Raw genomic sequence first — 26,667 nt, forward strand, 5'->3', positions numbered from 1 at the left:
CCGCCACCAGAAACGGGAGGAGGAACATCTTGGTCTTGGCCAGTGAAGCTGATTTTGGAATTCTGACCTCCAGAACTGGTGAGAGAATACATTTCTGTTGTTTAAATCCATCAAGTTTGTGGTAATTTGTTACATTAGCCGCAGGGAACCAACAAAGAGTAATGGGAAAATTGCTGGTGGGTATGCGAGTTGGTGAACCCACTCAGAGGCTCTACCTTGGGGTGGCAGTGAGGATCCCGAGTTCTCACACGTAGAGCATTTGGGGCAGTCCCTGGGACACTGGCTGTTCGTATTCCCAGTCCCCACTGAGGTGTCCCTGAAGGGGAGCAACGGCAGCCCCTCCAATGGCAACATCGACATCCACCTCAGACCTGCCCCTGCCCACCTCCCAGCTGCACCTGGTGTAGCTTCCAGAGGCCAGTCTTTGGCCTGGCCCCACTTATCCCCTCAGCCAAGCTACCCAACCCCCACCCCCCCAGGATCTCCCATCTTCTGGCCTTCCAGAGGAGGGGGAGTGCTGAGGAGAATGGTAGCCCCTCTCTTCTCCCTGGAGCATATATCTACTCCCTGGGCAGAGGTCAATAAGAGAAGAATGATCTGTTGGGCCAGATTAGAGATCTATAATCCAGTGGGGCCTGGTGGCTGCATGTCCCAACAGGCACCAAGGTCCTTGAGGCTCCCTTAGGTGTATTTTACTTGCTTTACTCAACAAGGACACATTTCTGAAAAAGTGCACATTGCATGTTTGTATTTGGAATATCATACTTGAACCTAGTTTTAGGAAGGTGCATTAAAAGGTGGAAAATTCTAGAAAGCAATAAAGCAGTCTTGTGGGGGTGATCTGTTTAAGGGATATTCATAGTTTATAGCTTTATCTCAAACTCCTCTCCCAACCCTGCTCCTCCCAGAAACAAACCTACCAAAGGTCAGGGGTTGGGCCTGACTTCCCGGGCTGGTCCCTCCCAGGAAGGGGAGCTGGGGCGGGCCTCTACCCCTGCACCTGGTCCTGCTGGCATTCTTCGAAGGGCAGGCTACGTGGGTATCCACTGAATCCCACCCACCAGGGCGCATCCTCCAGACTGGAGCTGAGAGAACAGAATTCTGCCCTCCTGGGTCCCACACATCAGAAAGCCCTGAATTTTGGAGTGGGGGCAGGGAGTGCTTCCAGCACAAGCCCCTCCTCCTACAGATGGAAATGCTGTCCTGGCCCTTGGTTACAGTCCTCCAGGATAGTGTCATCCCATCATCCTTCCAGTATCTTCCCAACACCTGAGTTAAGTTTTTAGCCTCTTCTGGTGTCTTCTGGACTGGACATCCACTCTCAAATAGACTGGGCTTTCAGAGAAAGTGACAGATCTAGAAACCTTCTTGGGACAACTGTGTGTACCTCTCATGAGAGGCAGGAGAACCTTACAAAGTAACATCCTCAATTCACATAGACCCCAGGGGAATTGATAACGTATCAGTAAGCCTGGTGTAGCTGAAACCACAAGAAGTGAAATAAATGTGTTTTCTTTCACATTTACCTGCCCCAGGGAGAGTAGGACAAAGGCAAGTGGTTACATTAAGAATTTCTTAAAGACAATACTTCTGTATCTCATTTGTATTTTTTTAATTAAGTAATTAATTTATTTATTTTTGTCTGCATTGGGTTTTCATTGCTGCGCGGGGGCTTTTTCTAGTTGCGGCAAAAGGGGCTACTCTTTGTTGCGGTCCACGGGCTTCTCATTGCGGTGGCTTCTCTTGTGGAACGTGGGCTCTAGGCGCGCAGGCTTCAGTAGTTGTGGCGTGCAGGCTCAGTAGTTGTGGTGCACGGGCTTATTTGCTCTGCAGCATATGGGATCTTCCCAGACCAGAGATCAAACCGGTGTCCCCTGCATTGGCAGGTGGATTCTTAACCACTGTGCCACGAGGGAAGTCCCTCTTATTTGTATTTCAAAGTTTGCATTAAGTACCTGCTATATATCAGGTCAGTATCAGTGATAGATAACTCTGGGCTCCAAGAGCTAACATTCTATAAGGGAGGCAAATACATGACTAGATCATTACAATACTATACATGTGGACTTCCCTGGTGGAGCAGTGGTTAAGAATCCACCTGCCAATGCAGGGGACACGGGATTGAGCCCTGGTCCGAGAAGATCCCACGTGCCGCGGAGCAACTCAGCCTGTGTGCCACAACTACTGAGCGTGCACTCTAGAACCCGTGAACCACAACTACTGAGCCTGCGTGCTGCAACTACTGAAGCCTGCGCACCTAGAGCCTGTGCTCCACAGCAAGAGAAGCCACCGCAATGAGGGGTCCGTGCACCTCAACGAAGAGTAGCCCCAGCTCGCCCTAACTAGTAAAAGTCCATAAGCAGCAACGAAGACCCAAAGCAGCCCAAAATAAACAAATGAATAAATAAATTAAAAAGTAATACTATATATGTGTGTGTATACATATTTAATCAATCATGGTATATAGCATGTTAAATAGAAGCATGTGAGTAAGCCCTGTAGGAACAAGAAAATTCCTGGTAGATCAGGGGGCATAATAATTAATTTAGGCCTTGAGGGATGGATAGGAGTTTGTCTTGGTTTACTCAGGGTGTGGAGAGGCCATTCCTAATCTCGTCCTGTTAGGCAGCTTCTGCACCCAGGAAGGTAGGCAGAGAAAGACCTCATGTGCACATTCAGGGAGCGTTGGGAGAGGAGGCTGCAGAGGCCCCTTCCTAGGAGGGCCAGGCCAAGTCTGTTCCACTATGGGCCGTGGGGAGCCTTTAAAGGACTGTCCGCCTGAGGCCTAGGGGCACAAGGGGATATTTAGGATGGAGGCAAACACGTACTCAAGAGGCCATGAGAAGCTGAACCAAGTAGATGCAGGGCTGGAGATGGTAGGGCAGGTTTGAGAGTTGGTTAATTAGAATTTAGAATGTAACTTGGAGGGAGAGCCAGGGATAGGGGGAATCGTATGCCTTTTCTCTACCCAGTGCCTCGCTCTGAGCCTGGAACGGGACACGGTGCATGGAGGAAGGTAGGATTTCAAGGTCTTTGAAGCCTACTTCTAAGCGAGGGAGCAGGGGATGAGGATGCTTGAGGCTGTGGTGAACCTGGCCTAAGGAGGGGCTGGTGACGCTCAACCCCACCTCCAGGGAGATCTTGAGGAAGGCCCTTCAGGTCAGGAGGCAGCCACAGCCCCCCACCCAGCACCCGCCTGAGGCTTGGGGTAGGAGCGGACAGCCTGGGAGGAGAGCCTGGGAACCGGTCTGCCAACCAGTTTAACCAGGGACTAGTTTCGACTCCGGAGTTCAAAGGAGCTGGGTGCACCCCGTCCCTCCCAGCCAATGGGAGCAGCGGCCCTTAACCCTTCCCCAACTGTGCCCGGGGCAACGTCCAGGCAGCAGTTCATTCTGGGGAAGGGTCTGGTCTCTTTGGGGCATGAAATGGGTGGGGGTGACCTTGGTTATGGTTGGGGGTTGCCACCAGGCACCTGAGAGTGGGGAAACTGAGGAGAGAGGCTCCCGTGTTCTCCCCACCTCAGACTTCTCTCAGGATTGCCTCCTCCTGGCTGGGCGGTCCCTGGAGGACCCTGGCTTCTGGGTGGGTGCGGGGGGTGCTGAGGTTGGATTTCTGGGGTGATGAATATTCATCAGGCAAGCCAGCCTCTGCTTCTGTTTACTCAGCCGGGAAGGGCTGGGTTTCAGGTTCACCTTGACTCCTGGAGCTGCAGCGCCGCTGAGCAGGTACCCGCTCCTGCACCTGTTTCTCTCTCACCTGCCGCACAGCTGCTCCTACTCAGCTCTCCTGGCCTGAGCCTTGCCTGGCGTGGCACCCCGGAGGCACCCCTACCTCCCTCAGCCTCCCTCGGGGCAGCTCCTCCACTCAGCGCCTTCTCTAGGGAAGCTCTCGCCTTCAGCCCGGAGCGATCGGGATCACAGGTACAGGCAGAGGGTGGGCAGGAGGGGAAACCAAGGCACAGACCTCTGTCAGGGGACCCAGTTCTGCCTCCACAGCTGACAGGCCCAGCTGGAAGGGGGAACCAGGCACGCAGTCTCCCATCTCTCACTAGGTGGGCAGGCAGAACTCCACTCATCCCACTGGCTTCTTGGAGTCAATCCAGGCCTCCAACAGAGCTCCTCCTGGGAAAGTTTAACTCCAGAGCGGGGCTCTGTTAACTCTTGTGAGCTGGAGCCTACCACCTCCTACCCCCCAGCCTGGAGGATGTTTCTGGCTGGCCAGTAGGAACATCTCCCTGTCCTATCCAGGGTACCCCAGTCTCATGCAGAGTGAAGAAATACCACAGGGGCCCTGCAGAGAGATGGGGGATGGGGGTTCTGAGTTCTGTCTTGCAACATGGACGCTGACTTGCTCCCTCAATCCCCCTCCACCCTTCCACCTCCACCCCTGTCAATGGTTAACTTGTCCCAGCTCAGAAGGAGCCTAGCCCAGTCTGGGCAAGGCCCTTAGGAGAGCTCACAGAACCCAGCTGGCATGGTGGGGGCTGTCCTGGGGTGCCTACATGCATGCCAGGGTGCTGACCACCATAGGCGGGGTGGGGGGGGCAGGCTGTCCCGTGAGGCCCTTTGTGGGTTCCCAAGCTGTGCAAACAGCAGAGGTGTAGCTTACATCTTCAGGGCTGATTTCTATCATCCCATGGATGGCAAGGCCCCGGGGCAAGGGCCCTGCCCTCAGCGCGGCCTGCTCAGGGTCCTGCACAAGCAGACGTGTCACCAAACGCCGAGTCTGTTCAAAATCCCAAGTACCTTCCCTTCCCCCAGGCCTCCATAGCCTCCTGTGACTAGGCCTGGACATGTGGCTGTAGGCATCTGGCTCTTTGCAACTTTGGATACCTGGGAAGGTTGGCTATCGTGTCACTTTTTTTCCCCCTAAAGCAAATCAGATTTTACACTACTTTGGGGTAGCTCACTATGTAAAAGAATCTTATAGCCAGGTTATCTTGTAAAACAAAGAATAGTCCACTAATTTATCTGTTCCGCAAGTTCAGATTTCCATAGGTCAGGCTTGCCTAGAGGGCCAAACACCTGCTTACTGGTGCGCACATGTCCTCCTGGACAGGAGGGATAGCAAGGTGTGGCAAAAAGCATCTTGGAGAGACCAGAGTTCTCCAAGGCCAGGAGACAAGGGCACCAATGCCTTGGTGCCGTGGTAGAGGCTCCAGCGCAGGGTCCGAGGGCTATTCCGACCTCTCTCTGTGGTTTTCTGACACAGTTTGGTGGTTACTGTCAGTTCAGGAGCTGGATCCTCCACTCCCCAAGTTCCTTGGCAGTGGGAGGTGGTGGGGCTGTGGACTTTGCCCCGGACCAGGTGGTGACTGGGGCACCCACAGGCCAAGCAAGCGCCCTGTCCCTCCTTCCCAGCCCTCCCCACAGCTCCTTCCAGAAACCCATTCTGGCACACCAAGTTCTGTGCAAGGCTGTGCTCAGCCCAGGTGGGGCAGACTGCCAAAGCAAAGCTCTCAGGCTATCCCCTTGGTGCGCTCACCTCTCCAGGGTGCCCTGAAGGTATTTATCTGACTACTCACCCCTCCTTCACTTTCTTTCTTTCTTTCTTTTTTTTTTTTTTTTTTGCGGTATGCGGGCCTCTCACTGCTGTGGTCTGTCCCGTTGCGGAGCACAGGCTCCGGACGCACAGGCTCAGCGGCCATGGCTCACGGGGCACAAATACATGTCCCCTGCATCGGCAGGCGGACTCTCAACCACTGCGCCACCAGGGAAGCCCCCTCCTTCACTTTCTAAGTGGGAGCTGCACTAGATCTCCCTGGGATTCTCTTGCTACTTGAGCTCAACTCGAGGGACAGAGCTGGCAAAGTGAGATCTGCTTCCTGCACAGAGAGGTGGGAAGCAATCCACTGGGTATCTGCTTTGGGCAAGGGGATGGGTATACGGAGGGCCAGGGGATGACCGCAACAAGGGGGCCATGGAGGCAGGCACTCAATTCATTCCAAGCCTAGGTCAGTATCCCGCTTTCATTTTTTCTGAATTTGATATGCCCCCCCTCTAAAAGAAATCCAGACTCATTATGGAAAATCTGGGAATCAAAAAATGGAGAGGAGGGCTTCCCTGGTGGCGCAGTGGTTGAGAGTCTGCCTGCCGATGCAGGGGACACGAGTTTGTGCCCCAGTCCGGGAAGATCCCACATGCCGCAGAGCCTGCGCGTCTGGAGCCTGTGCTCTGCAACAGGAGAGGCCACAATAGTGAGAGGCCCGCGTACGGCTAAAAATAAATAAATAAAATAAATAAAAATAAATAAATAAATAAATGGAGAGGAGAAAACATCCCCTATTCCTTCTACATAAAGAAAACCAATATTAATCATTTGTCATATTTCTTTCTGGTCTTTTTAGAAAATGTAAATGTAGTTAAGACCACCAGGGTTTTTTTGTTTGTTTGTTTTTTGGGTTTTTTGGCCACGCCGCACGGCTTGCGGGATCTTAGTTCCCCACCAGGGGCTGAACCCAGGCCCTCGGGCCCTCAGCAGTGAAACGGTGGAGTCCTAACCACTGGACCGCCAGGCAATTCCCAAGACCATCAGTTTTTAAAAGGAGGTGACACGTTTGCCTGGGCTTAGGCCGACTGACCATCTAGCTTTCTGTACTGTGTACTGTGCCTATCGCACCCTCCTCCTCAGGACTTTCACAGCCCATGCCACGGAGTCCTGAGAACCAGACCACCAATCCCTCTGGGCCCAGAGATGTCTCCATTTCTCATTGCTCTGCATGCTTTTTCATTGATCTTAATTCCTCCAGTCTATGCTCTCTTCTTCTTGTGGTGTCCAGGCAACTTCACCTGCCCGAACTTCGACTAGCTCAGGCGGCAACTTTGTGGAAATTAGTAAAAGGCTAGGCCACATCTGTGTCACGACAGGGGTGAAGCCTGGATTTCAGCCCCCTTGCCCCACCTCTTGTGGGGTATCCTTATGGAGGGTCCAGCCTGTGATAACCAGATCCCACATGTACCTCTTGGCCGCACCAAACTTCCTTCCAAATGTTCGGGTCCCCTTCAAACCCCTGTCCTTGTGGAAGCTGCATGGGGAAGGGGACCCACCCCTCAATAATTATCACATTAGCATAAATGTTATTGAATACTTTGCAAAGCATGTCTACCTCATGGGCAGGGATTAACGTTACAGCTAAATGTTAGGGCTGAAAGGGATGGGTGAGGACACCGAGGTCCAGAGAAGTAACTTGCCAGAGGTCACGAGGCTGGAACAGTCCTCGGGACTTCCCGCTCCCAGCCTGACATTTCTCGCCCTTAGAAAAACCCCGCTGCTCATTTAGTCGTGGTGGGGACCACCGGGAGGTCCAAATTACTCTGACCATCACAAATCCTATTTAATTTTGTAATGAATTCCAAGTAAAATGCACAGGGTGTTTCTGTCCGTCTGATACCAGCTGACCATCTGTCCACTCCTGGCAGCAGGGCCTGGAGGTATAGCAGGAACAGCATGGGAAGGTGGCAAAGGCCTGGTTGCTGTGTGACCGGGGCGAGCTCTTCCCCTTCCTGCAGCCCCAAGGGGCCTGGAGTGTCAAAGCTGCCTGGCAGTGGTGTTTGGTTGTCCCATTGTCCCCTCCGCCTGGCTCAGATGGCGTCCCCATGGATGTCTTCTTGGCCACCCCTTCCCCAGACCCCTCTCTCTCCTGATATACCCCAAAAGTTTTGCATCACCTACCTGAATCCTGGGTTCATTTGGCCCCAGGCTTCAATTCTTTCAAGCCCAGGCTATGAAAATAGCCCACATTTGGGAGACTAGAAAGGGGCCCCCGCCCCTTCTCCCCACTGACCCCTTTCTCTACATCCCCTGCTCCTGCAGAAAGGCCCACCCTCGGGTGTGAGAGCACCATGACCGAAGTTGGTTGGTGGAAGCTGACTTTCCTCCGGAAAAAGAAATCCACTCCCAAGGTGCTGTATGAGATCCCTGACACCTACACCCAAACTGAGGGCGGCGCAGAGCCCCCAAGGCCTGACGGCGGGGGCCCCAACAGCAACTTTAACACCCGCCTGGAGAAGATTGTGGACAAGAACACGAAGGGCAAGCACGTCAAAGTCTCCAATTCGGGCCGCTTCAAGGAGAAGAAAAAGGTCCGAGCCACGCTGGCAGAGAACCCCAACCTCTTTGATGACAGGGAGGGCAAAGGACAGTGAAGGGGGCCAAGCAGGACGCTAGCACCTCCCCACTCCCTGCCATCAGCCGGATCTGAGACGGGAGCTCGCCACGCTGGCCTCTTTGGCCACAGCTGAAGCCTCGGCGGCAGTCGATGCCTGCTGGCAGGAAACGTCTGGTTTTAGGTTTGTATTTATGTGCTCCAGCTTTCTGGAAGGCCTGAGAGATCCCAGGTCCTCCCGCCCTCCTCCACCACACACAAAGGCACTCCAGTTCAAGGATGAAAAGTCCCACTCAGGAAGGACAGCCCTCCTCGAAGAGGTGGAAGCACCAGAAGGGAGGTGGGCGTGGAAGGAATGGAACAGGGAGCTGGACAGACCTCACCCCCTCCTGGGACACAGGGTCAAGGGTGAGTTTGAATTGCTGCTCCCTCTACTTTCTCTACCTGTGATTATTCTCTGGATCGATTCTGAGAGTGCATTTTCCAGAAGCCACGTGATGCGGGGTGGCTTCCTGGAGCTGAGGCGGAGATGCTGAACTTGAGCTCACCTCCTAACTCAGGTGGGAAACTTCCTGGAACTCTGCCCCCAGGTGCAGGGGGAGGGCAACCCTGGCACTCCCTAGGGGGTGCTGCAGAAGGCCAGATTAGGGACCCCATGGGTTCCTGCACATACCCTCAAAGGAAAGCTACACTGCCCCGCAGGTCCAAACTCAGAAAGGGGGTGGGAGGCTCTGACAGGAGCCCTCCTCCCCCTACTAGTATTTAAGATGGATCAGCCTCAGAGGTGAGTCCTGCAGCCTTGCATTTTGTTTAAAAAAATCCTCGTAGGTTTCTCTCTTTGTAATAAACAATGCTGCAGAAGCAGAGAACCTGTTTATGCTCTTGTCTTGCATTTACTGAGATGCTGTTTTTCATGCCTTTACTCTTTTTTACTTTGTGTTCGAACTATTCCTCTCAAGCACCAGGAAGGGTCCCCAGGTGTAAAAATGTAGCACTTGGGTCACTAACTTCACCACCAAGCCATCTTTAGCATCTGGAGATGAAGAGAGTAAAGGAGGGAGCTAGTTACACCTCAGCAAGAGAGGCTGTCAGGGGCTCCAAGAGAATGGAGTAGACCTTTGCTGACCAATCCCCAAATCTCGGTGGTTTGGTTTGGGATCCAGATTCAAATTCTGGTTCCCCCCTTAGTAGCTGTGTGATGTGGGGGAACATTAAAGAGAAAAAAAAAGCAGCAACAGCAACAATAACAAAAAACACCTCCTCTGAGCCTGTTTCCTCTTCTGTAAAAGGGGCTGTAATAATACCTGTTTCACAGGGGGTGGTCAGTATTAAGTGGCCCATAAGTAGTCCTATAGTAGGTGCCCAGTGAATATCGGTTTCCTTCCCCTTCCTTTATGAAGGAACTCCACTATAGCCCACAGCTACCGTTTAAGGACAAGGAGAGAGCTTACTCCCTATGCTGTTAGGTCCAGACCCAGGAGCTGAGAACTGGAAAAAATTGGCCAAATCTTTGGAGCTCATGGTGGGAGCAGAAAGAGACCAAGGTGACAACTAAACAGTGTGATTCTGTGGCTTCCAGGTCAGCTCCTCGCAGGCTACTGGGCCACCCCAGGGAGGTACTCAGGAAATTTACCAAAACAAACAGACCTGTACAAGGGTGCCTTTGTTAGGTGGCCTCACCCAGGCCAGAGGGAACTCTGAGGATGAGTGTGGGAGACCAGGGGCCGGAGGGAGGGAAGGCGGGCTCAGGTGTGCTGCCTTCCCCAAAGCCTCTTCCCGTATCCCTCCCCACCACATGGAACTTTCTAGGGTCCCATCAATCACTCAGTCCATAAGGCCTCCCATGGAGGAGCTGACTTTCCCAGGGCTGCAGCTCTGCCTAGGGTTAGCAGCTGACACTCACAGAGGGCTTCTGACAGGCCAGGCGCTGTGACAAGTCCTCCACAGGGTCCGCCTTTAACTCATCACGGGTGCTATCATTATCGCTGTTTTCCACTTTTCCAGGTGCATTAGCTGAGGCTTAGAGAGGTCAGGTCACTAGCCCTAGGTCAGGGCTTGCAGTGGCCGAGCTGAGACGGAGGCCAGAGCTGTGCACATGACTGCTGCACCACACAGCCCCTTCCACACTTGATTTTTATCTGCTTAGGGAAGGGAAACTGAGGCTCAGAACAAGGAAAGGAGCACAGTCACCTTCTGCAGAAGGGGAGGTGGGGTTATGCCTGGGCCTCGGGATCCTGGACGGCAAGCACCATCCGATGGGGCTGCCCAGACCCTGGAACCAGTGAGGGAAAGTCAACCAGCTTCAAAGGTGAGTGTCCCCTGTGACCCCAGGCCGTAGGGACCTGCCACTTCAGCCATCCTGAGGTTCCCTGAGGCAAGGGGGGGGGGTGAGGTTGGGCCCTGGGCCACTGACCCGTGGTTCTGTCTCATGCTGGCAACGCATGCACCACCACCCCTCTTAGGTGAGAGAGTCTGCAGGCCCCCCTGCCCCATGCTTGCCACCCCACTCCACGGCCCAAAGTGATGTCCGCGGAATCTTCCAGGGAAACTCCACATATATCCCTAAGCTGAGGGATGGATGAATGGGGGTGGGGGGAGGTACTAAAAGCCGAAGGGAGATCTGGCTGCCCAGGGAGTCAGAGCCAAGGCGGCTGCAAGTTTTCACGAGGCTGGGGCAGGAGGAGGAAGCGAGGGTGCAGGTACGTGTGGGAGCCGGGAGAGGCTGCGGGTTTTCGACCACAGTTTCACTGGGACAAGACCCAGGCGTGGCAAGGGGGAAAGGGGGAGCAGGGAGGGCCGACCAGAACTGGCCTGCGCTGCCCAGGAGGGGCCAACCCTGGGCTTCGGGCTCCCCCTGCTGGACGCCCAACCTCCCAGAGGGGAGAAGCCAGTTGGGAGGAGTTGCTTAATTCCCCAACTCCCCTCAATCCTGGGGGGCGGGGACGAGACTGGGCTGGATTGAACATTAATATCATGCGTGGCTGACGAGCTTTTATTATAGATTCGGCACAGTGATTGTCAGAGGAGAGGAGAGGAACAGCTGAGACCAGGCCCAAAGCAGGGGGGATACACAGCCCCCAACAATGCAAACAGGACACGGTAGGGAAGGGCACCCCAGCACCCTCTCCTGCAGGTGGCCACAGGATTACTGTTGTGCCTTCCTGCACCCAGGCTTAAGGGGGGCCAACACCCAGAGGGCCGCCCTTGGAGGAGGGAGTCAGTAACAGACACGGAAGCACACGCCCATGCAGTGGAATGAAGCAGTTTACAGGGTAGCAAGCTCAGGGCCAACGTGTACAAACAGTCAGTTCTCTGATGCCGGCTTAGTCACAGCAAACATTTGCCCAGCCTGGCTCCCCTCCGAAGCCTGTAGGCCACTCACCCAGGTTGTCCCTGGTCACCAGACTTGGGCTCGAGGAAAGCAAATACTACAGCTCAGCACAGGCCTCGGCCAAGGGTGACTGAAGAATCCAATTGTGAGGGTGGGAGGCCGTTGCTTTAGAAGTTGAGGCTAGTGCATTGGGTCACCTGGGGGCGGGGGTGGTCTTGTTGAAAGCTGAGTGAGATTCAGTGGGTCTGGGCTGGGCTCCCAAGTGATGCTGCTGCTGCTGGCCTGTGGACCACACGGCAAGTACCAAGCATCTACTACTGGGGGGTCTCAACCTCGGCTGCACAGAATTCCCCGAGGACCTTTTAACCTTCCCCCAGTCCGGGCTGCACTCACACTGGTCAGATCATCTCTGAGGGTGGGTCTGGGCACCAGGGTTTTTAAAGCTCCTCGGTAATTCCAGTGAGGATGAAAACCAGTGATCTAGGAGTCATCATCAGTTGGGGGTGGGGGTGGGGGTAAAAGGATGTGTGAGTGTCAGAAAAGTATAATTTCTATTATTTAATTTTAAACCTGGAAAGTAAAATACATATAAATGTATTTACATACGTATTTCACATACATATAGTTTTTATAACCAAATATGGAAAGTAAAGCTTGATGAAAAGCTTCCTGATACGTAGGTACCAGCACAAGTCCCTTCTACAAAACTCCTGCCTGACAGTGACAGAACACTCATTACCTAACCTACACCCTCCTAGGCAGCCCCAATTGTTTGAAATCTCTTCCCATATTGAGATGAAATGTACTTCTGTGCAGCTTCCACCTGTGGGGCCTCTGGAGCGACAGAGAATAAATTCAGTCTCTTTTCCACATTGCTGTGCTAATGGAAGGCAGCTATCAGTTGGGTTAAGTGGTATAAAAAGATCCTATTAGTAAATGAGATAGTTAAGGTACTTTTCGTTGCAAGCAACACAAATAGATAATGGCTAGTTTAAGCAGAAAAAAAAGATTTTTTTTTCTGTAAAGAGATAATGGGTTTTCTGAGGTAGGAGGAGGAACTGCACAGCCCAGACACAGGAAGGAGGGGTCCAGGGACTGCTGAGGGAGTTGCAAGAGCAGCACCCAGAGGCTGTTGCTTCTAGGCGGCCATTATTGACTTGGCTACAGACACTCCTATGCTCTGAGTCCCTCCGTTTCAAATTTCAAATTGGTGACGAGAAAAAACAATTGGCTAGATTGGCTCAGGTGCTTCTGCTGGGACCAACGGGCTTTGGCCGGTACGACTGTCACGTGATAACAGACAAGGCTACGGTGGGCCCAGGCCCTGTCACCAGAAAAGGGAATCACACCAGATGCTACCCCTAGAGGGAGCTATTCCAATAAATCATAGTTAAGGTCAAGAATAATTATGGGATTATTTTACATTTGTGATTGTCCATGCCACTGTTAGACTCCCCTAGACCAGCTGACTACAGAGAACTCTCTGAAGGGCCCTGAATATAAGAGGTGGGAAGGGAAATGCATTGAGTTTAGAAGGGCCTGGCTCCTGATCCCATACCCTCTCTTAGCACAGATCCCAGCTCCAGTCAGCGCCAGCAGATTGGGAGTCAGGGTGCAAGTCTCTCATAGAGCCAGTCTTCCTCCCCTCGGTGGGTCATGGGCCCCAAGGGGGAGTCTCCTGTCGGTAGGCCCCGTCGAAAAGCGATCCGGTCATGCAGGCGGTTGGTTTGGCCTTGCCAGAACTCCATTACTTGGGGGTACAGGGTGTAGCCACCCCTACAAGGAGAAGCAGAGGCTTCGGTGCTCTGTGCGTTTGTCCAGCCAGGCAACCCCACCACCCTCTGCGCCATCCCAGCGCCCGTGAAGGGAGTTGCTGGCGTGCATCAAACAAGGGTTGCCAGGAAGGAGGAGATCTGTAATTCCATGGACAGGGTGGCTTTAAGTAAGCACGAGGGTCCCAGTGTCCCTTTCTAGACGACCACCAGGTATCACTCACCAGTATTTTGGCTTCGGCACCTCTTGCTCCTGGTAGAGTTGCTCCAGTTCCTCATTTTTCTTTCTCAGGTACTGTCCAGGGGAAGGAGATGGAGGAAGGGCCAGACCCAGTCAGTGATTCACTTAATCACCACTTACTGAGCATGTGTTCTTGCGCCAGGTGCTGAGGACACTGGTGCGCAAACCCGGCTGGCCTCTGGCCTCTAGGGGCACAGTCCAACGGGAGGGTCAGACAGATACAGGAGGCCTGTTCCCTGCTCGCCAAATCCACGCCCCCCAGGGAGACCATCCATTTCACTTTGCTGCAGAGAGAGGGCCCTGGCATCCCCTGGGGACAGCCTCTGGGGCTGAGCCAAAGCACTACCACGCAGAGGACTAAGGAGAAGCCCCACTCACCTCCCGATCGGGGATCACGGAACTCTGGTGACTGACCACAGCCCCAATCTGGCTGCTCTTGGGGCGGGAGTGGAAGTAGCACTCGGCCTCCTCCTCGGGCAGCTTCTTCACGGGACCCTCCACTCGCACCTGCACAGGGATGGTCCTGGTTAGACGGCATTCCGTGCCACCTGCCCCCGCAACCAGTAGAGGCCCCAGTCCTCTCTGTTCTTCTCTTTATCCACTGCCCCGTCACGCCTGACTCCAGCTAGCCCAGCTAAGTGAGGGCCGTTTGAAAGGCAGGATGTTTGCCCAGCCTGGGGACCCTCACCAGGTTCATTCATAAACTCAGGCCCTTCCCACCCCTGCCCACCCCAGTCTGTCCCAGGAATGCACACTCACCTGACGGTTTAGGGGCTCCCAGTAGAAGACAAGGGAAGCAAAGGGATTAGAGTCCTGGAAAGGAAACAGAATCCACAGACAGTCACCAGGACAGAAGTGAGGATGCCTCCAGCATGGGGGGAAGGCAGGGAGTCTGCATCGCGCAGGCCCACTGCAGATGCATTTACTGTAACGTCTCATTTTTAAATCCTCAAAGGTAGGCCAACTTTTACAGGTGTGGAGACAGGCTCAGAGAGGTTAAGTAACGTGCCCAGGTTCACACGGTAAATGGGCCAGAGGGACTCCAAAGTGAGGCTTGCCATTTCTCTCACCCATAGATTTGCAAATCCTCAGAAATGTATGTTTGGCTGCACTGGACTCAGGGAAGGGCACTCATTTTGGATTCACGAATTGAATGCATACGAAGTGCCAACTCTGTGCTCAACACCGGGAGAGGTGCTGGGGGTATAACAGAGATACCACAGATGCAGCCTCTGACCCCAAGGAGCTTACGGTTTAGCAGAGGACACAAACATTAATCACATAATCCCATAAATACATACATGGTTAGAAACTAAAAAAATGGCAGCAAGGAAAGTTGCCAGCTATAATGACTGCAAACAGTGCAAGGGGCCGACTCAGCCTGGGAGTCCAGAAGGCTTTCCTGAGGAGGTAATGTGGGGGCTGGACCCAAAGGAACAGGAGCTACTCAGGTAAACATAGGGAGGTAGGGGTGCCTACAGAGAGCACTCATCCACGGCAGAGAGAAGGGCAAGTGCAAAGGCCCGCAGGCGGGATGGTGCCTGAGCACAGCCGGCAAGTGGGCTGGGGCAGCTATGGCATGAGAAGGTGACCAATGAGCCAGGGCTGGACCCTGCAGGCCCAGGAAGGATTTACCGTGAACCCTCACCAGCTCTTGTCCCTTTCGACTCTCAAAGTTAGTGAAGAAGCGGAAGCCATCCTTGCCAAAGCCCTTCAGCAGCACCATGCGGGCAGACGGTTTCCCATCTCTGCGGCAAAGAGCAGAGCACCATGGTCAGAGCCCCTCCCCACAGGATGTCTGAGCACCCCTACACCTATACCCCCTGATTCTGCACTGTCTGTGCACTCAGGCTGCCCATTCCCACTTGCCCATGGGAATTTGTCCTGGAGGTGCAGTATGACACCATTGCCTAGGGCTCTGTAATGGACCGAACTGGGTTCCCCTAAAATTCAGTTTTGAAGCCCTAACCCGCAATGTGACTATATTTGCAGGCAGGGCCTTTAGGGAGATAATTAAGGTTAAATGAGGTCATAAGAGTGGGACTCTAATCTAGCAGGCCTGGTGTCCTTATAAGAAGAAGAGACACCAGCGCCCTCTCTCCCTGCACACACAAAGGGAAGGCCATGTGAGGACACAGCAAAAAAGGTGTCCATCTGTAAGCCAGGAAGAGAGGCCTCACTAGAAAACAACTCTGACAGCACCTTGACCTTGGACTTCTAGCCTCCGGAACTGTGAGAAAATAAATCTCTGTTGTTTAAGCCCCCCCAGTCTGTGGTACTTTGTTATGGTGGCCCAAGCAAACTAGCTCTGGGGGATATCTGGGGGCACAGTACAAGAGCCCTGCCTTCAAGGCCTTGTGCTTTAGTGAGTGGGGGACAAGCAGAGTTGAATAAGAGGCTAATATAAGAGATGTCTCAAGGGGTTTATGATGGATTGTCAAACGAATGACACAAACAAGCACTGCGCTAGATTTCAAGAGAGGAAGAGGGCTTTATGGAGAGGTTCCAGGAGATCTGCCTCTCAAAGAGCAGATGGGAACTGGGGAGACCGGGAGATGCGGGAGACAAAGGTGTGTGTATTGGGGGGTGGGTGCATCGAGGGCAGAGATGAATGAGGCACTACATTTTATCATTGAAATGGAATTGAGTAAAGTCTAATCTTTGGTTTAGAGGTAAGGACACTGAGGTCCAGAGAGGACAAGTTACTTGCCTGAGGCCACACAGCATGTTAATAACACAACTAGAATCATAAAGTTGTCACCCATCAAATTGAGAGCTTCCTAAGTTTCCTACTTCATCTGTACCCACCTTCAGAAGGGCCCACAGCTATGCCTACCTGGTACAGGTAGCAAGACACATGGCATTGGCTTCCCCTATGTCAGGACACTGAACAGCCTCCTCAAACCAGGCAGCAAACTGCTTCATGGGGTTCAGGGAGGTCAGCTGAGTCTCCTCAAACGCCTGGGAAGGGAGAGTTTTATTTCACTTAACAAACACATGTAGTGCATACTGTGTATGTGGCTCTGTTCTAGGCACTTTTCAAATATTAACTCATTTAGTCCTCATAACAACTATCTCATAACAAAAAACACGAAAAGGTGACTAGGTCCCACACCTACTGATGGACAAATCAGGGTTTCATGTCATGGGTGTCAAACCTATCACCTGGGGAGCCTAAAAAATAAGACAGATTCCTGGGCTCCACCCTGTAAATTCTCACTCAGTAGGTCTGAGGTTTAATGAAAACTTGCATGTTTAACATGCATTTCTGGAAATGCTCACATGCAATCAGATTTGGTAACCAGGCCCTGGGCCCAAATTCCAAAATAATTCTCTTGGTTTCTCTCCTGAGGAGGGAAAAGGCAGTAAGAGCCAGGAGCTTTCTCCTCCCCTCCTGCGTAAAACAGCCCTCCTACCCCACGTGTTACTTACTTATCAAACATGTATAAGCTAATTATCACTGTTCTAGGCACTTTTCAAATATCAAAGTCCATAATATCCCCGTGAGGTCAGTACTATCACTTCACAGGTGAGGAAACAGAGGCCCAGGGAGGTGAGTAAACCGCCCAAGGGGTGCGCGGAGCGACCTGCAGGATATCCAGGCAGACCCCCGAGTGCGCGCCCTGAGCCCCTAAGACAAGCTGCCTCTGGAGTCCACCTTCATCCTCGTTTCCCCGGAACACCTTCCCCCTTGATTGTCTTTGAACCCCCTTCTCCCACGGAGGTGACCCCGAGCCCCAAGGGGTGGACCAGAAACCCCAGGTTATCCCTCCCATTCCCCTCCGCTCCGGAGATGACTCGGATCCCCTGTGCCCCCGCCCCTGCGGAGGCCCTGCGGGGCGGCGGCACCTCTCGGTCCCCGCGGTAACTCTTGCGCATCGGTCCCAGGTCCATGACAGCACCGCGACTGCACAGGTGGCGGAGGCAGCGGGGCCACTCGGCGGGTCGCCCGAACGTCACGATGACGCCCCGTAGCCCGAACGTCATGGGGCCGCAGGCCACGTGAGCCGGCGTCGCTCCGCGCTGGGTTCCGTTGGGTTCGGAACCAGTTTCTTAGCCCGGGAATCTACGCCGGCAAGGAAGAACTTGCCAGTTGCCGAGCCAGGCCCACAGGCCCCAAGTCCTCCGAGCCAATGGGAGCCAATAGGAAGCCAGGGTTGGTGGAGGGAGCCGGGCGCGGAGATGCCATTGGTCAGAGTTTTCCAAGAGCGAGGCCAATTAGAGCAAGAACGGAGGAACCCTGCAGCCAATGGACGGCGCCTCCGGGGGCGGGAGCAGAGAGACAAGGAAATGCTGTCACCGCCGTTAACACGCACGTGGAGTTTGTTAAAGGTATAGGAAATGAAGCGGTCCTGGCCGGGGACGGGGAATGAGCCGCTGGGGGCTTGAGGGGAGTAGTCAGTATCAAGGGGCCGGCCCCTAGCAGGTGCCTGAAGGCCAGCTTAGTGCAGAAAGTACCCGTCGGAGGAGGCTGGTGCCAGGAAAGGACAAATGGAAAATGGAATTAGGGGCCAGACTCGGAGGCAAGGTGATGTGGAGACACAGAAAGGGGCGATCTGGTGGGAGGGAGAAATTGGCGTTCAAGAGTGGGACAGGTTGCAAATGACTTGTGGATCTCACGGGATAGGTACTGTATAGTGTGTGAGTATGGGGAGGTACTCTGGGGTCTGGGGAGGAGCAGTCTTACCAAGACTATGGTAAGAAAGCAGATGGCTGAATGAGAAAGGGGAAGAGGGAAATTTGGGATCAAGCCATCCCAGACCAGAACCATCTTCCAGCTCGGAATCCCCTCTCTCCAGCCTCATTGCTATAACCTGTGTCAGAGCATGCTGCTCCCTTTCCTCATGGTTTCCCCTTTTGTGGTTGCAGCAGAGTTCACACTAGCCAGTGTTCTGGTAGATGGAAAGATTGCCCCACCTCTCCCGGGCCACCCCCATCTTTGTCGTTTCCCCTTTTTCACATTTTGCCCTTTCTAGGTAGCTGGAGTGTACCTTCCAGGTCAGTGCCAGCCATAAAGGAGGGCACAGGGGAGCAGGTGGCTATGCAAAAGTCACTTGCAGGCTGTGGACTCAGGGCTGAGAAATAGGACATCTGCCAGTGCCCATTCCAGCTTTGACCTGGCTGGGGCAGCCTTGGGTTAAGGCCTCTGTGTAGTCCTGCTTTCCACCAACATCAGGAAGGGGAGCTGCAGGAGCCACCTAGGCAGGCACCCCAGGACTGTGCCAGGTAAGGGAAACTTCCTGCCCTGCCCAGGTGTCTGCATTACAGCCAAGCTTCATTAAGCCCAACATTAGATACCTATCATCCTTTATTATGTGCACATAGCTTGAGCCAAATAGAATCTGGAAGACAAATTTGCTGCAAAGAAATAATACATGTCTCAGGGCTTAACGATGTTGATCTATGGATCCTCCGCTGGTACAAAGTTTTTGTGTTGCCATCATTTTTCTCTGTCAACACAGTCGAGAGAGAGTTGACTGGGCTTTCTTTCTTGTTGAAGTTGTCTTTCCACATATGAACATTGCTCCCCTCCTCCCAAGGCCCTGCACTTGAACCTGGGTAAGCAGTGATTAGTACCCTTCAGCTCAGATGATTTTGTTCATGCAGCTACACTCTTAGCCCTGCTTGGGCTATGCTACCCTGGACCCAAGATTCTGGGGTACCAAGACTAGGATCATTTGAATGGTTTGCTTAAAACTTAAAAGCCAAGGGCTCGGTATAGTGGGGTAGACATGTGTTAAAGACTTCTTTTGGACCGGGCACTGAGCTAGGTCTGAAAATATGAAGATGAAGATTCATGGTTCCTGCCCACGAGGGGCTTATAGTCTACAGTGGGAGGCAGATCTGTAAGCTAAGGAGTTACAGGAATTTTAACAGATGTTTCTGCAAGGTAAGGGGGAGCAAAAAGGAGGAAGTGGTCTCCAGAGGTCACACAGTCAGTAAAGCCTTCATAAAGGGAGCAGACATTTGATTTGTCTTAATGAGTAAGGGTTCTCCAGATGGACAATGGAACAGGCATGCCAGGAAGAGGGAGCAACTCAAGTGTGATGCTGCTGTAGCTAGGTAGTGAGAAAACAGACCAGGCAAGTAGTCAGGGGCTCGGTGCCTGCTGAAGATCGGGTAGGTAGCAAGGACTAGGCTCTAGACAACTATTCTAAGTTTTTATCCTGTGCTGCTGTCAAACCAGGGTGTCTAATTCCTGGTTTTTTAAGGCCAGGTAGAGAGAAAAACTCTAGATTCTGACAGCCTCTTCCATCCTCGGCTGTTGGTGAGGAAGTTTGCAACGGGTTGCCTTTTTATATTTGCTCCTTCATCTTGAAGATAATAAGTAGGCTTGTATTGTGCTTTTCTGCATAGTGGGATTTGGTGTCTGGATCACAAAGCAGCCCCACAGTGCAAACCAGAGGGGGAAACATGCCCACTAGCTGTGTTGCTACTGCTGCAACCCCAGCAAGGGGTTTGTCTGCTTGGGAGAAATGAATTTTTTATTGGTACTGCTTTGTCTTAAACATTTTGCCCACCCCCCCCGCCCCCACACCCAACTTTGTAAAGTTGCTAATCTTTTATCGAGAGTCTTCAGTGAATAGAAGCTATGTTGCAATACTGCATTGTACAGAGGCACCCCAGTTTCTTAATATGCAACAAAAGGCTGGCTGTGAGTTTGGGGGCTATGCCTTGCCTGTTTTCTTCTGATGCTTTTGCATTTATGTTCTTAAGTCACCTTTTAGTCTAATTGTTTGATTGAATTATACATTTCAGTTACATCTTGGTGATTGGATTTTTTTTTTTTTTTTTTTGCAGTACATGGGCCTCTCACTGCTGTGGCCTCTCCCGTTGCGGAGCACAGGCTCCGGACGCGCAGGCTCAGCGGCCATGGCTCACGGGCCCAGCCGCTCCGCGGCATGTGGGATCCTCCTGGACCGGGGCACAAACCTGTGTCCCCTGCATTGGCAGGCGGACTCTCAACCACTGCACCACCAGGGAAGCCCCTGGTGATTGGATTTTTGTTTTGGGATGTGGGTCTGGTGATGGAGTGGGTGATAGGCGAAGGAGGGCAAGACGCTGCTGTGTTCTCTCTAAGCGTCAGAGCCTGATGCCTGAGTTTGGGGGGTGTGGGGTGGAGAGGAGGGATTTGACTCAGCAGGATGGCTTTAGGCGACATGGGCGGTGCTGTTCATTGAAGTAGGGGAATGTTGGAGGAGAGGCTTAAGGGAGAGATGAAGTCGCCATCAGACCTGTTGAGTGGGAGGATTTATGGGACAGCCACATTCGGTTGGGTTGGAAAATCAATTCTGGAGCTGGGGGAGAGGTCTGGGCTGACGGGATGGTTTAGGTGTCATGAAACTCCAAGGTGGCACTTGAAGCCATGGGGGAGGATGATAGTGTCTGGGAAGGGAAGGAGGCCTGGGAGAGTGGTAAAGATGCTCCTGAAGTATAGCACCCAGCTTTCCAGGGGACCAACAGCAGGCCAGAAGGGGTGTGCTGGGGGCCCAGAACTCAGGAATTCTCCGGCCTAGCTTTGGGTGAACTCAGTGTGGAGCCTCAGGACATACAGACAGGTGGGTACTTGGTGCTCTGCCAGCAGATGCCTGAGCCCTGAGTATGGTTATCAGGTAACCCAGAGGGGGATGCAGGGAAGCTGACCCTTTCCCGACTGTCCTGCTTGCAGTTATGGAGTTAACCCCTCACACAATCCTTTGCATGTGCTCACCGATTGCTCCCTGAATCTGTCCCATTGTTTTCATATGTGTTCCCCCTGAGAAGCTCCTTCGTGGGAGGGACTGCTTAATTTCCCTGGCTCCTTCTCAGAATCCCAGCCAGGAAATGCTAATCTGTAATGTTTATGCATAATCTGCTTTTCTTAAACTTCTCTGAACTTGGTGAGTGGGGCTTTTTTGGGGGGTTTTTTGGCACCTGGTAGGAGCAGGGCCACCAAGAGGGTCTTTGTTGGCTGGAGGGATGTTAAGGTTTCCAGGGTGAGTTGGCTGGGTCATCTCTCTTAGCCCAGGTACTGGCTAATCAGAGAGTGGGCCACAGGCAGGGGGAGGAGGCCTGATGAGTTCTCAGCAGGCCCAAAGGATATGACCTGGCGGTTCCTTAGTTTCATTTAAGAAATCCTGGTCAATCCTCTTGGCCTGACCTGTGGTCGTTTCTAATTTCCTCTTGGCCACGATCCCGATTAGCAGGTATTTGACGCTCTCCTCCAAGCCCTGATTCTCTGCCTCTCCCTCCATGGTTTGCTTTCTTTTCACCCACACCCCTCTTCTTTATTCCATCCTCCCAGGCTCACTTCCTGCTCTTCTACTCCCCGAGGACCTCTTCACTAGGAAACCCAACTGCCACCTGTCCTGAGATTATTGCAGTTCCTTTAGTGGCTTCATCCCAGCCCCAGAGACCTTGGTCAGGTGACAGGAGGTCTCTGTCCCAAGGCAGTGTCTGACCCCCAAGTTAGGTTCCCTGGAATCCACCACCATCTAGACCTCAGCCACGAGCCCCTGATGGGTGCAGGGACCTGAGATGCTGCAGGCAGCTCCCATCATTAAACTCAAGTGTGGGGCCTCAAAGGTCATTGTCAAGATGGACTGAGTAGTTTGAAGGAAGCCTGAGATCTATTTGCTGGTTTAGTTAGACAACAGAAAAGTACTTTGCCCGATGTGCCTTCAGGAGGGGAGGGTCTTCCCCAGCCCCCTTTTATTTCGGGCTCATAATCCTAGTATCTGGATGAGCCGCAGCACTGACCATCACTGAGCAGACAGGAGGGGGTGGTGAGGGGTGGCCTTGGTGCACAGGACCCTGGGGAGGGAACTCGGGCTGTGTGACCCCCACTCTCAAGCTGCTGGGAGTAGCCTGCCCCCAGATTTTCAACCAGGGCCAATCAGGTGTCCTGGGGAGGCCTCTGGCCTGGGGCGAGCTTGGGCCACATCAGTGTCAACAGTCCCCACCCCCTGCAACTCCAGTAAATAAGGGATGGATTAAAGCAGATGAGGGCTAATTTGCCACCAGGTCTCTCCGTTCTCTCCCCAGGCCAACAGCCGTGCTAGGCAGAATACACTTTCCTGCTCCCTTTTTTTTTTTTAATTAATTAATTTATTTGTTTATTTTGGCTGTGTTGGGTCTTCGTTGCTGTGCGCGGGCTTTCTCCAGTTGTGGTGAGCTGAGGGCTACTCTTCATTGCGGTGCCCAGACTTTTCACTGTCGTGGCTTCTCTTGTTGCAGAGCACGGGCTCTAGGCACGCAGGCCGCAGCAGTTGTGGCACATGGGCTCAGTAGCTGTGGCTCGCGGGCTCTAGAGCGCAGGCTCAGTAGTTGTGGTGCACAGGCTCAGCTGCTCCACAGCATGTGGGATCTTCCCGGGCCAGGGCTCGAACCCGTCCCCTGCATTGGCAGGCAGACTATCAACCGCTGCGCCACCAGGGAAGCCCTCCTGCTCCCTTTCTAACTCAGGCATCCCACGGGAGGCAGAGATGGTCAGGCATAACTTTTGAACCCGTGAGTCTCACTGGAGAAGGGAAATCCCGAGTGCCAGCACACTGTTCTGCCCGCTGAGGGCTGACACCTCATTTCCAAAGGATGCCAAGGAGTCAGGTCAGTTTCCACACTTGAAGCATAAAGCACATGACTTGGAATCAGTTCCCAGGAAAGGATAGTTCTTTGTGCCTGAGAGCAAAGCCGGTGGGGAACATGTGGCAGAAAGAGGTCAGTTGTTAACATTCCCCTTCTCCCACCAATCCCGATCAAGAACACAGTAAGGCAGTTTTCTAGTCACACAATCTGCACGTGAGAGTAGATAAATATACCTCATGCCTTCCTCCTCCCGCCAGTGCAGCAATGAGAAGTGGGGCTGCTGGGCTGGTTAGGAGGCTTCCATGTCAGGGTAGAGACAGTGGTTGGTCTGGTATCACCCAAAGGGCTTAAGTATGCTTGGGACGGGACTCCCTGCCTGTTAATAAAGAAGTGATGGGGGCAGAGGACCTGTGATCTGAGATCCATCTCCTTTTTATTTCTTCAGCTGATGTGAGGGTGCACTGGCTCTAAGGACAAGCTGTTTGGTTGCAAAAATGCAGGCGCTGGTGACAAAGGAAACACAGTTAAGGAGACTGATAGCTCTAAACGAGCCTTGCCACTCTTGCACAGAACAGCCACCCTGGCTGTGTCCTTTCGAGGCTGATTAAGAGGCATTGTTGTTACAAGAAAAGCACGTACTGTTCTCTATATGCTTGAGAACAACTTGCCTCTTCCTTCAGCTCAGATGCTCTTCAGGCTCCTGCTAGGTGTAAACACAGGTACTGAGCTGGGTCCCATCGCAGTCTGCCTACCATCCCAACCCCTGATCTCCTAATGAGCCCTGTCCCACCCCTGCCCACCCCCAAAAATCCCCACCAAAATTTCAGATCTGCAGCACTTGCTAAAACCAAAATCAGCCTGCTGCCTTCCCTGCGGTGCTGGGGTGAGGGACAGTAGAAGAACAGAAACTGGGGCCAGGGTTCTCTCTCGGGTAGAGCTGGGTTCTGGCCTGGCCCTCCACCCTGGGAAAGGACCTTGGGGAACTGTGTTTTCTCCAGACTCTTTAGCCTTCTGGAAGTGACTGAGGCAAGGTCCCTTTGGATTTCTCTCCTAAGCTTCTTACTAACGAGCTCTGAGGCCAAAGGCCTGCTCCAGGGGTTGGAGAGTTGAGTGGAGGAATTCACTTGCTGGTAAGGAAGGCACTGCTGTTCATTTGAGTCTCTGGGCAGAGTATGCCTGCTTTGATCTGGGCAAAACTGGCTTAGCGGAGAACACAGCAGGAACGCCTGCACCAGGCCCTGCCCTCTGGAGTAGCCCCCCAGGTGCTCTGGGGGCTTGTGCCAATGCCAGGAGGTCCTTGTGGCTGAAGCCCTTTTCGGGCTGTGGCCTAGATCTGTCAAGGTCAGGAGGACCAGGTCCTGCCCTGGTCCCAGTGCGGACAGCTCCGAGAGACCAGGGCTCCCTCCTCAGGACTCCCCTCTCGGAGCTCTCCGAGGGGAAGGACAAAGGAAGCTGCAGTGCCAAGTTGCAGATTTTGCCTCAGGCAACTAAATTTATTAGCAAGAAAAAATTTTTGTCAGCCCAGCGCTGACCAACAAAGTACATTGTTAATAAAGGATAACAAATCTGTCACTTAATTCAAAAACATACCTCAAGCAGTTACAACTAAAAATAAAGTTGGATTTTTGTTTAATTTAAAAGCCTCAAAAATAACAAGCAATATGTTTTTAAACATGTAGTAGACACAATTGTCTATTATACAATATACACTGTACACAAGTAGGGCTTGGGCTGGTTGGGGTGGGTGAGATGAGGGGGAGGGATGAGGTTCAGGATGGGAAGGTGTTTTACCTGAATCCAGATTCGAGTTGAAATGCTGTGTCGTTTAGAAAAGAGAATTACTAGAGTGAGAAAAAAATTCATATGCTCATCATTGCCCCCCAAAAACCCTAAACTAAAAGCAGGCATGGGGGAGGTGAGTAACAAGAACAGGAAGAAGGGAGCAATTAAATAAAACTTCTTTAAAGCACACACAATACACAGTGTTCATCATCGGAAGTAGAGTATAAGGCAACGTTCCCCATAGAAAAAGAGGGGAATCAGGGAGTCCGTGGGTAGCTTTACTTTTTAAATAGAAAGTTGGAATGTGCTGGAGGAGAGCTGGGGTGGGGCAGGGGAATGTGGAGCGGAGGCGGCCTCTGGAGCCTCTCCGGAGGTGGAGCTGGATGCCAGTGGTGCCCTGCGTGCAGGGCCCCGGGGCACCCGCAGTGGCTGAGGGGGCCAGGGAGGTGCAGGAGAGGGAGGGGCATGGCACGATGCGACTCCGGCAGTGTTTGGGGGAGGGGGGGCTCACTTTGCTCCTCGATGGAGTGAAATTCACGTTTTTCCTTTGGAAATAAGGGTTCCCACTCGTCCTGGTTTAGAACGTCTCATTGGGCACGGCCACTGTCCACGGTCTGGGCAGGCCGGGAGCTTGTGGTGAGAGGGGAGGGCCAGGGAGGAGCCAAGGGGCTTCAGAAGGAGGTGAGTATGGGGGCGGTAGAGTCCCTGCCTGTGGGGACAGTCGCAGAACAGGAGGGACGGGAGAGGGCGGGCCCAGGGCAGCCGTGGGCCTTCTTTCCTCCAGGGGCCCAGGCAGGACACAGGCAGGGGTCTGCAATCTGCGAGGCCTCCCGCCTCAGTTGGCCTTACAAGTTCTTCGTGACCAGGTGGGTCTTGTAATGCTTGGTGAGGTGGTCACTCCTCATGAAGCGCTTCTGACACTGGGCACACTCGAAGCGTTTGTCCCCTGGGAAGAGGAGATGCCCGTCACTCACAGTGCCATGCCCCGGAAAAGGAGGCACACACGTGAGGTGTGAGGGGCACCTGTGAAGCCGTGTCACCGGCCTACCTGCTGCTCACACAGTGCTCCCCGTGATCCCCTGATGGGAACCTTTGTCAGTCCTCATCCCCTCCCCGCCATCACCCTCCAGTCTACTTTGTTTCCATTCCTTGTGCTGTGCCAAACGCTATACTTGTGCACCTGCACCCAGGACGCTTCCCGTGTAGCTTGTCACCTACTTTCTTCTGATCTTCGTCCCTCTGACTAAACCCGGCTCAAAGTCCGCCCCCTCACAGGGAAACCCCACTCCCCTCTGACCTGCCAGACTGAGCCGCACACCCGGGCTGGCTCTGCTGCTGTTCTATTTACTCTGCAGCCTGCAGAGGGTGGGCGTGACCTGCCCCGCCACGCTGGCCAGGAGCCAGAGCTTTGGGCCTTGTGTCCCCAGGCCCAGGACAGGCATCTGCTCACTGGGGGCATCTGCCGGAGCGGCAGTTCTCAAAGCATGTGCTGTGGACCACCGGAGACACCCAGGGCAATCTCGGGTGGCAGATGCATGAACGATTTTCTACTTTATAGTTTTGTATTTGTTTGCCAGTACATTAAAACACTTAGCTATCAACCCAAGCCAGTGATGTGAAAAATAATACTGCACTGGACATAAAAGAGTAAAAATAGTGAAAAAAATAGTAAGTAAAAATAGTGAAGTGATTTAAGGAAAATCATTCGGTAAATAACAGTAGGAAAGGCAATGTGGGATAGTGACTAAGAGCGTGAACTTGGGAGCCAGAGGGCCTGGGTTGAACCAGCTCCACTAGTCACTGGCTGTGTGACCCGGCCCCCGCTCCATGCCTCAGTAAAATGGGCACAATCAAAGTGCCGTCCCCATGGAGT

The 26,667-nt window shown here is 53.1% G+C and overlaps 3 protein-coding genes and 1 long non-coding RNA gene across 9 annotated transcripts in view; 2 read left to right on the forward strand and 2 right to left on the reverse strand.

Annotated features, from left to right (window-relative positions):
- The first annotated feature begins 3,033 nt into the window (after nt 1-3,033).
- On the forward strand, nt 3,034-8,979 carry PRR15L (proline rich 15 like). 2 transcript variants are annotated; one of them, XM_033846448.2, is made up of 2 exons: nt 3,034-3,725; nt 7,813-8,979. In XM_033846448.2, the coding sequence occupies exon 2, from the start codon at nt 7,842-7,844 to the stop codon at nt 8,142-8,144; it is 303 nt and encodes a 100-aa protein (XP_033702339.1). In that variant the 5' UTR covers nt 3,034-3,725; nt 7,813-7,841; the 3' UTR covers nt 8,145-8,979. The 2 variants fall into 2 exon arrangements, with proteins under 2 accessions (XP_033702339.1, XP_033702338.1); XM_033846447.2 differs by having other exon boundaries at nt 3,242-3,920.
- A 2,101-nt stretch (nt 8,980-11,080) lies between these two features.
- PNPO (pyridoxamine 5'-phosphate oxidase) lies at nt 11,081-17,569 on the reverse strand. The gene is made up of 7 exons (XM_033846446.2): nt 17,298-17,569; nt 16,285-16,409; nt 15,097-15,196; nt 14,208-14,261; nt 13,827-13,955; nt 13,432-13,502; nt 11,081-13,211 (listed from the first exon to the last, which is right to left on the reverse strand). The coding sequence occupies exons 1-7, from the start codon at nt 17,433-17,435 to the stop codon at nt 13,043-13,045; spliced, it is 786 nt and encodes a 261-aa protein (XP_033702337.1). The 5' UTR covers nt 17,436-17,569; the 3' UTR covers nt 11,081-13,042.
- LOC141277329 (uncharacterized) lies at nt 17,470-25,143 on the forward strand. The gene is made up of 2 exons (XR_012328512.1): nt 17,470-18,674; nt 20,250-25,143. It is a non-coding gene; the product is annotated as an uncharacterized lncRNA (long non-coding RNA).
- SP2 (Sp2 transcription factor) overlaps nt 24,478-26,667 on the reverse strand; it is a 29,841-nt gene continuing 27,651 nt past the window's right edge. For all 5 annotated transcript variants that reach the window (XM_073797388.1, XM_033846979.2, XM_033846977.2 and 2 more), the window contains one exon: nt 24,478-25,740. In XM_073797388.1, coding sequence (XP_073653489.1) covers nt 25,640-25,740 — 101 coding nt within the window. In that variant the 3' untranslated portion in view covers nt 24,478-25,639. The remainder of the gene's footprint in view (nt 25,741-26,667) is intronic.

The sequence above is a fragment of the Tursiops truncatus genome, chromosome 20 (genome assembly GCF_011762595.2).
Source record: "Tursiops truncatus isolate mTurTru1 chromosome 20, mTurTru1.mat.Y, whole genome shotgun sequence".
Taxonomy (NCBI): Eukaryota; Metazoa; Chordata; class Mammalia; order Artiodactyla; family Delphinidae; genus Tursiops; species Tursiops truncatus.

Excerpts from the sequence above, each read along its gene's own strand:
- PNPO (XM_033846446.2), bottom strand. The coding sequence starts at position 17,435 with ATGACGTTCGGGCTACGGGGCGTCATCGTGACGTTCGGGCGACCCGCC. Across the intron at positions 16,410-17,297 it reads GTTACCGCGGGGACCGAGAG|GCGTTTGAGGAGACTCAGCT; the intron begins GTGCCGCCGCCC and ends CTCCCTTCCCAG. Across the intron at positions 13,956-14,207 it reads GGGAGCCCCTAAACCGTCAG|GTGCGAGTGGAGGGTCCCGT; the intron begins GTGAGTGTGCAT and ends ATCCCTGTGCAG.
- PRR15L (XM_033846448.2), top strand. The coding sequence starts at position 7,842 with ATGACCGAAGTTGGTTGGTGGAAGCTGACTTTCCTCCGGAAAAAGAAA.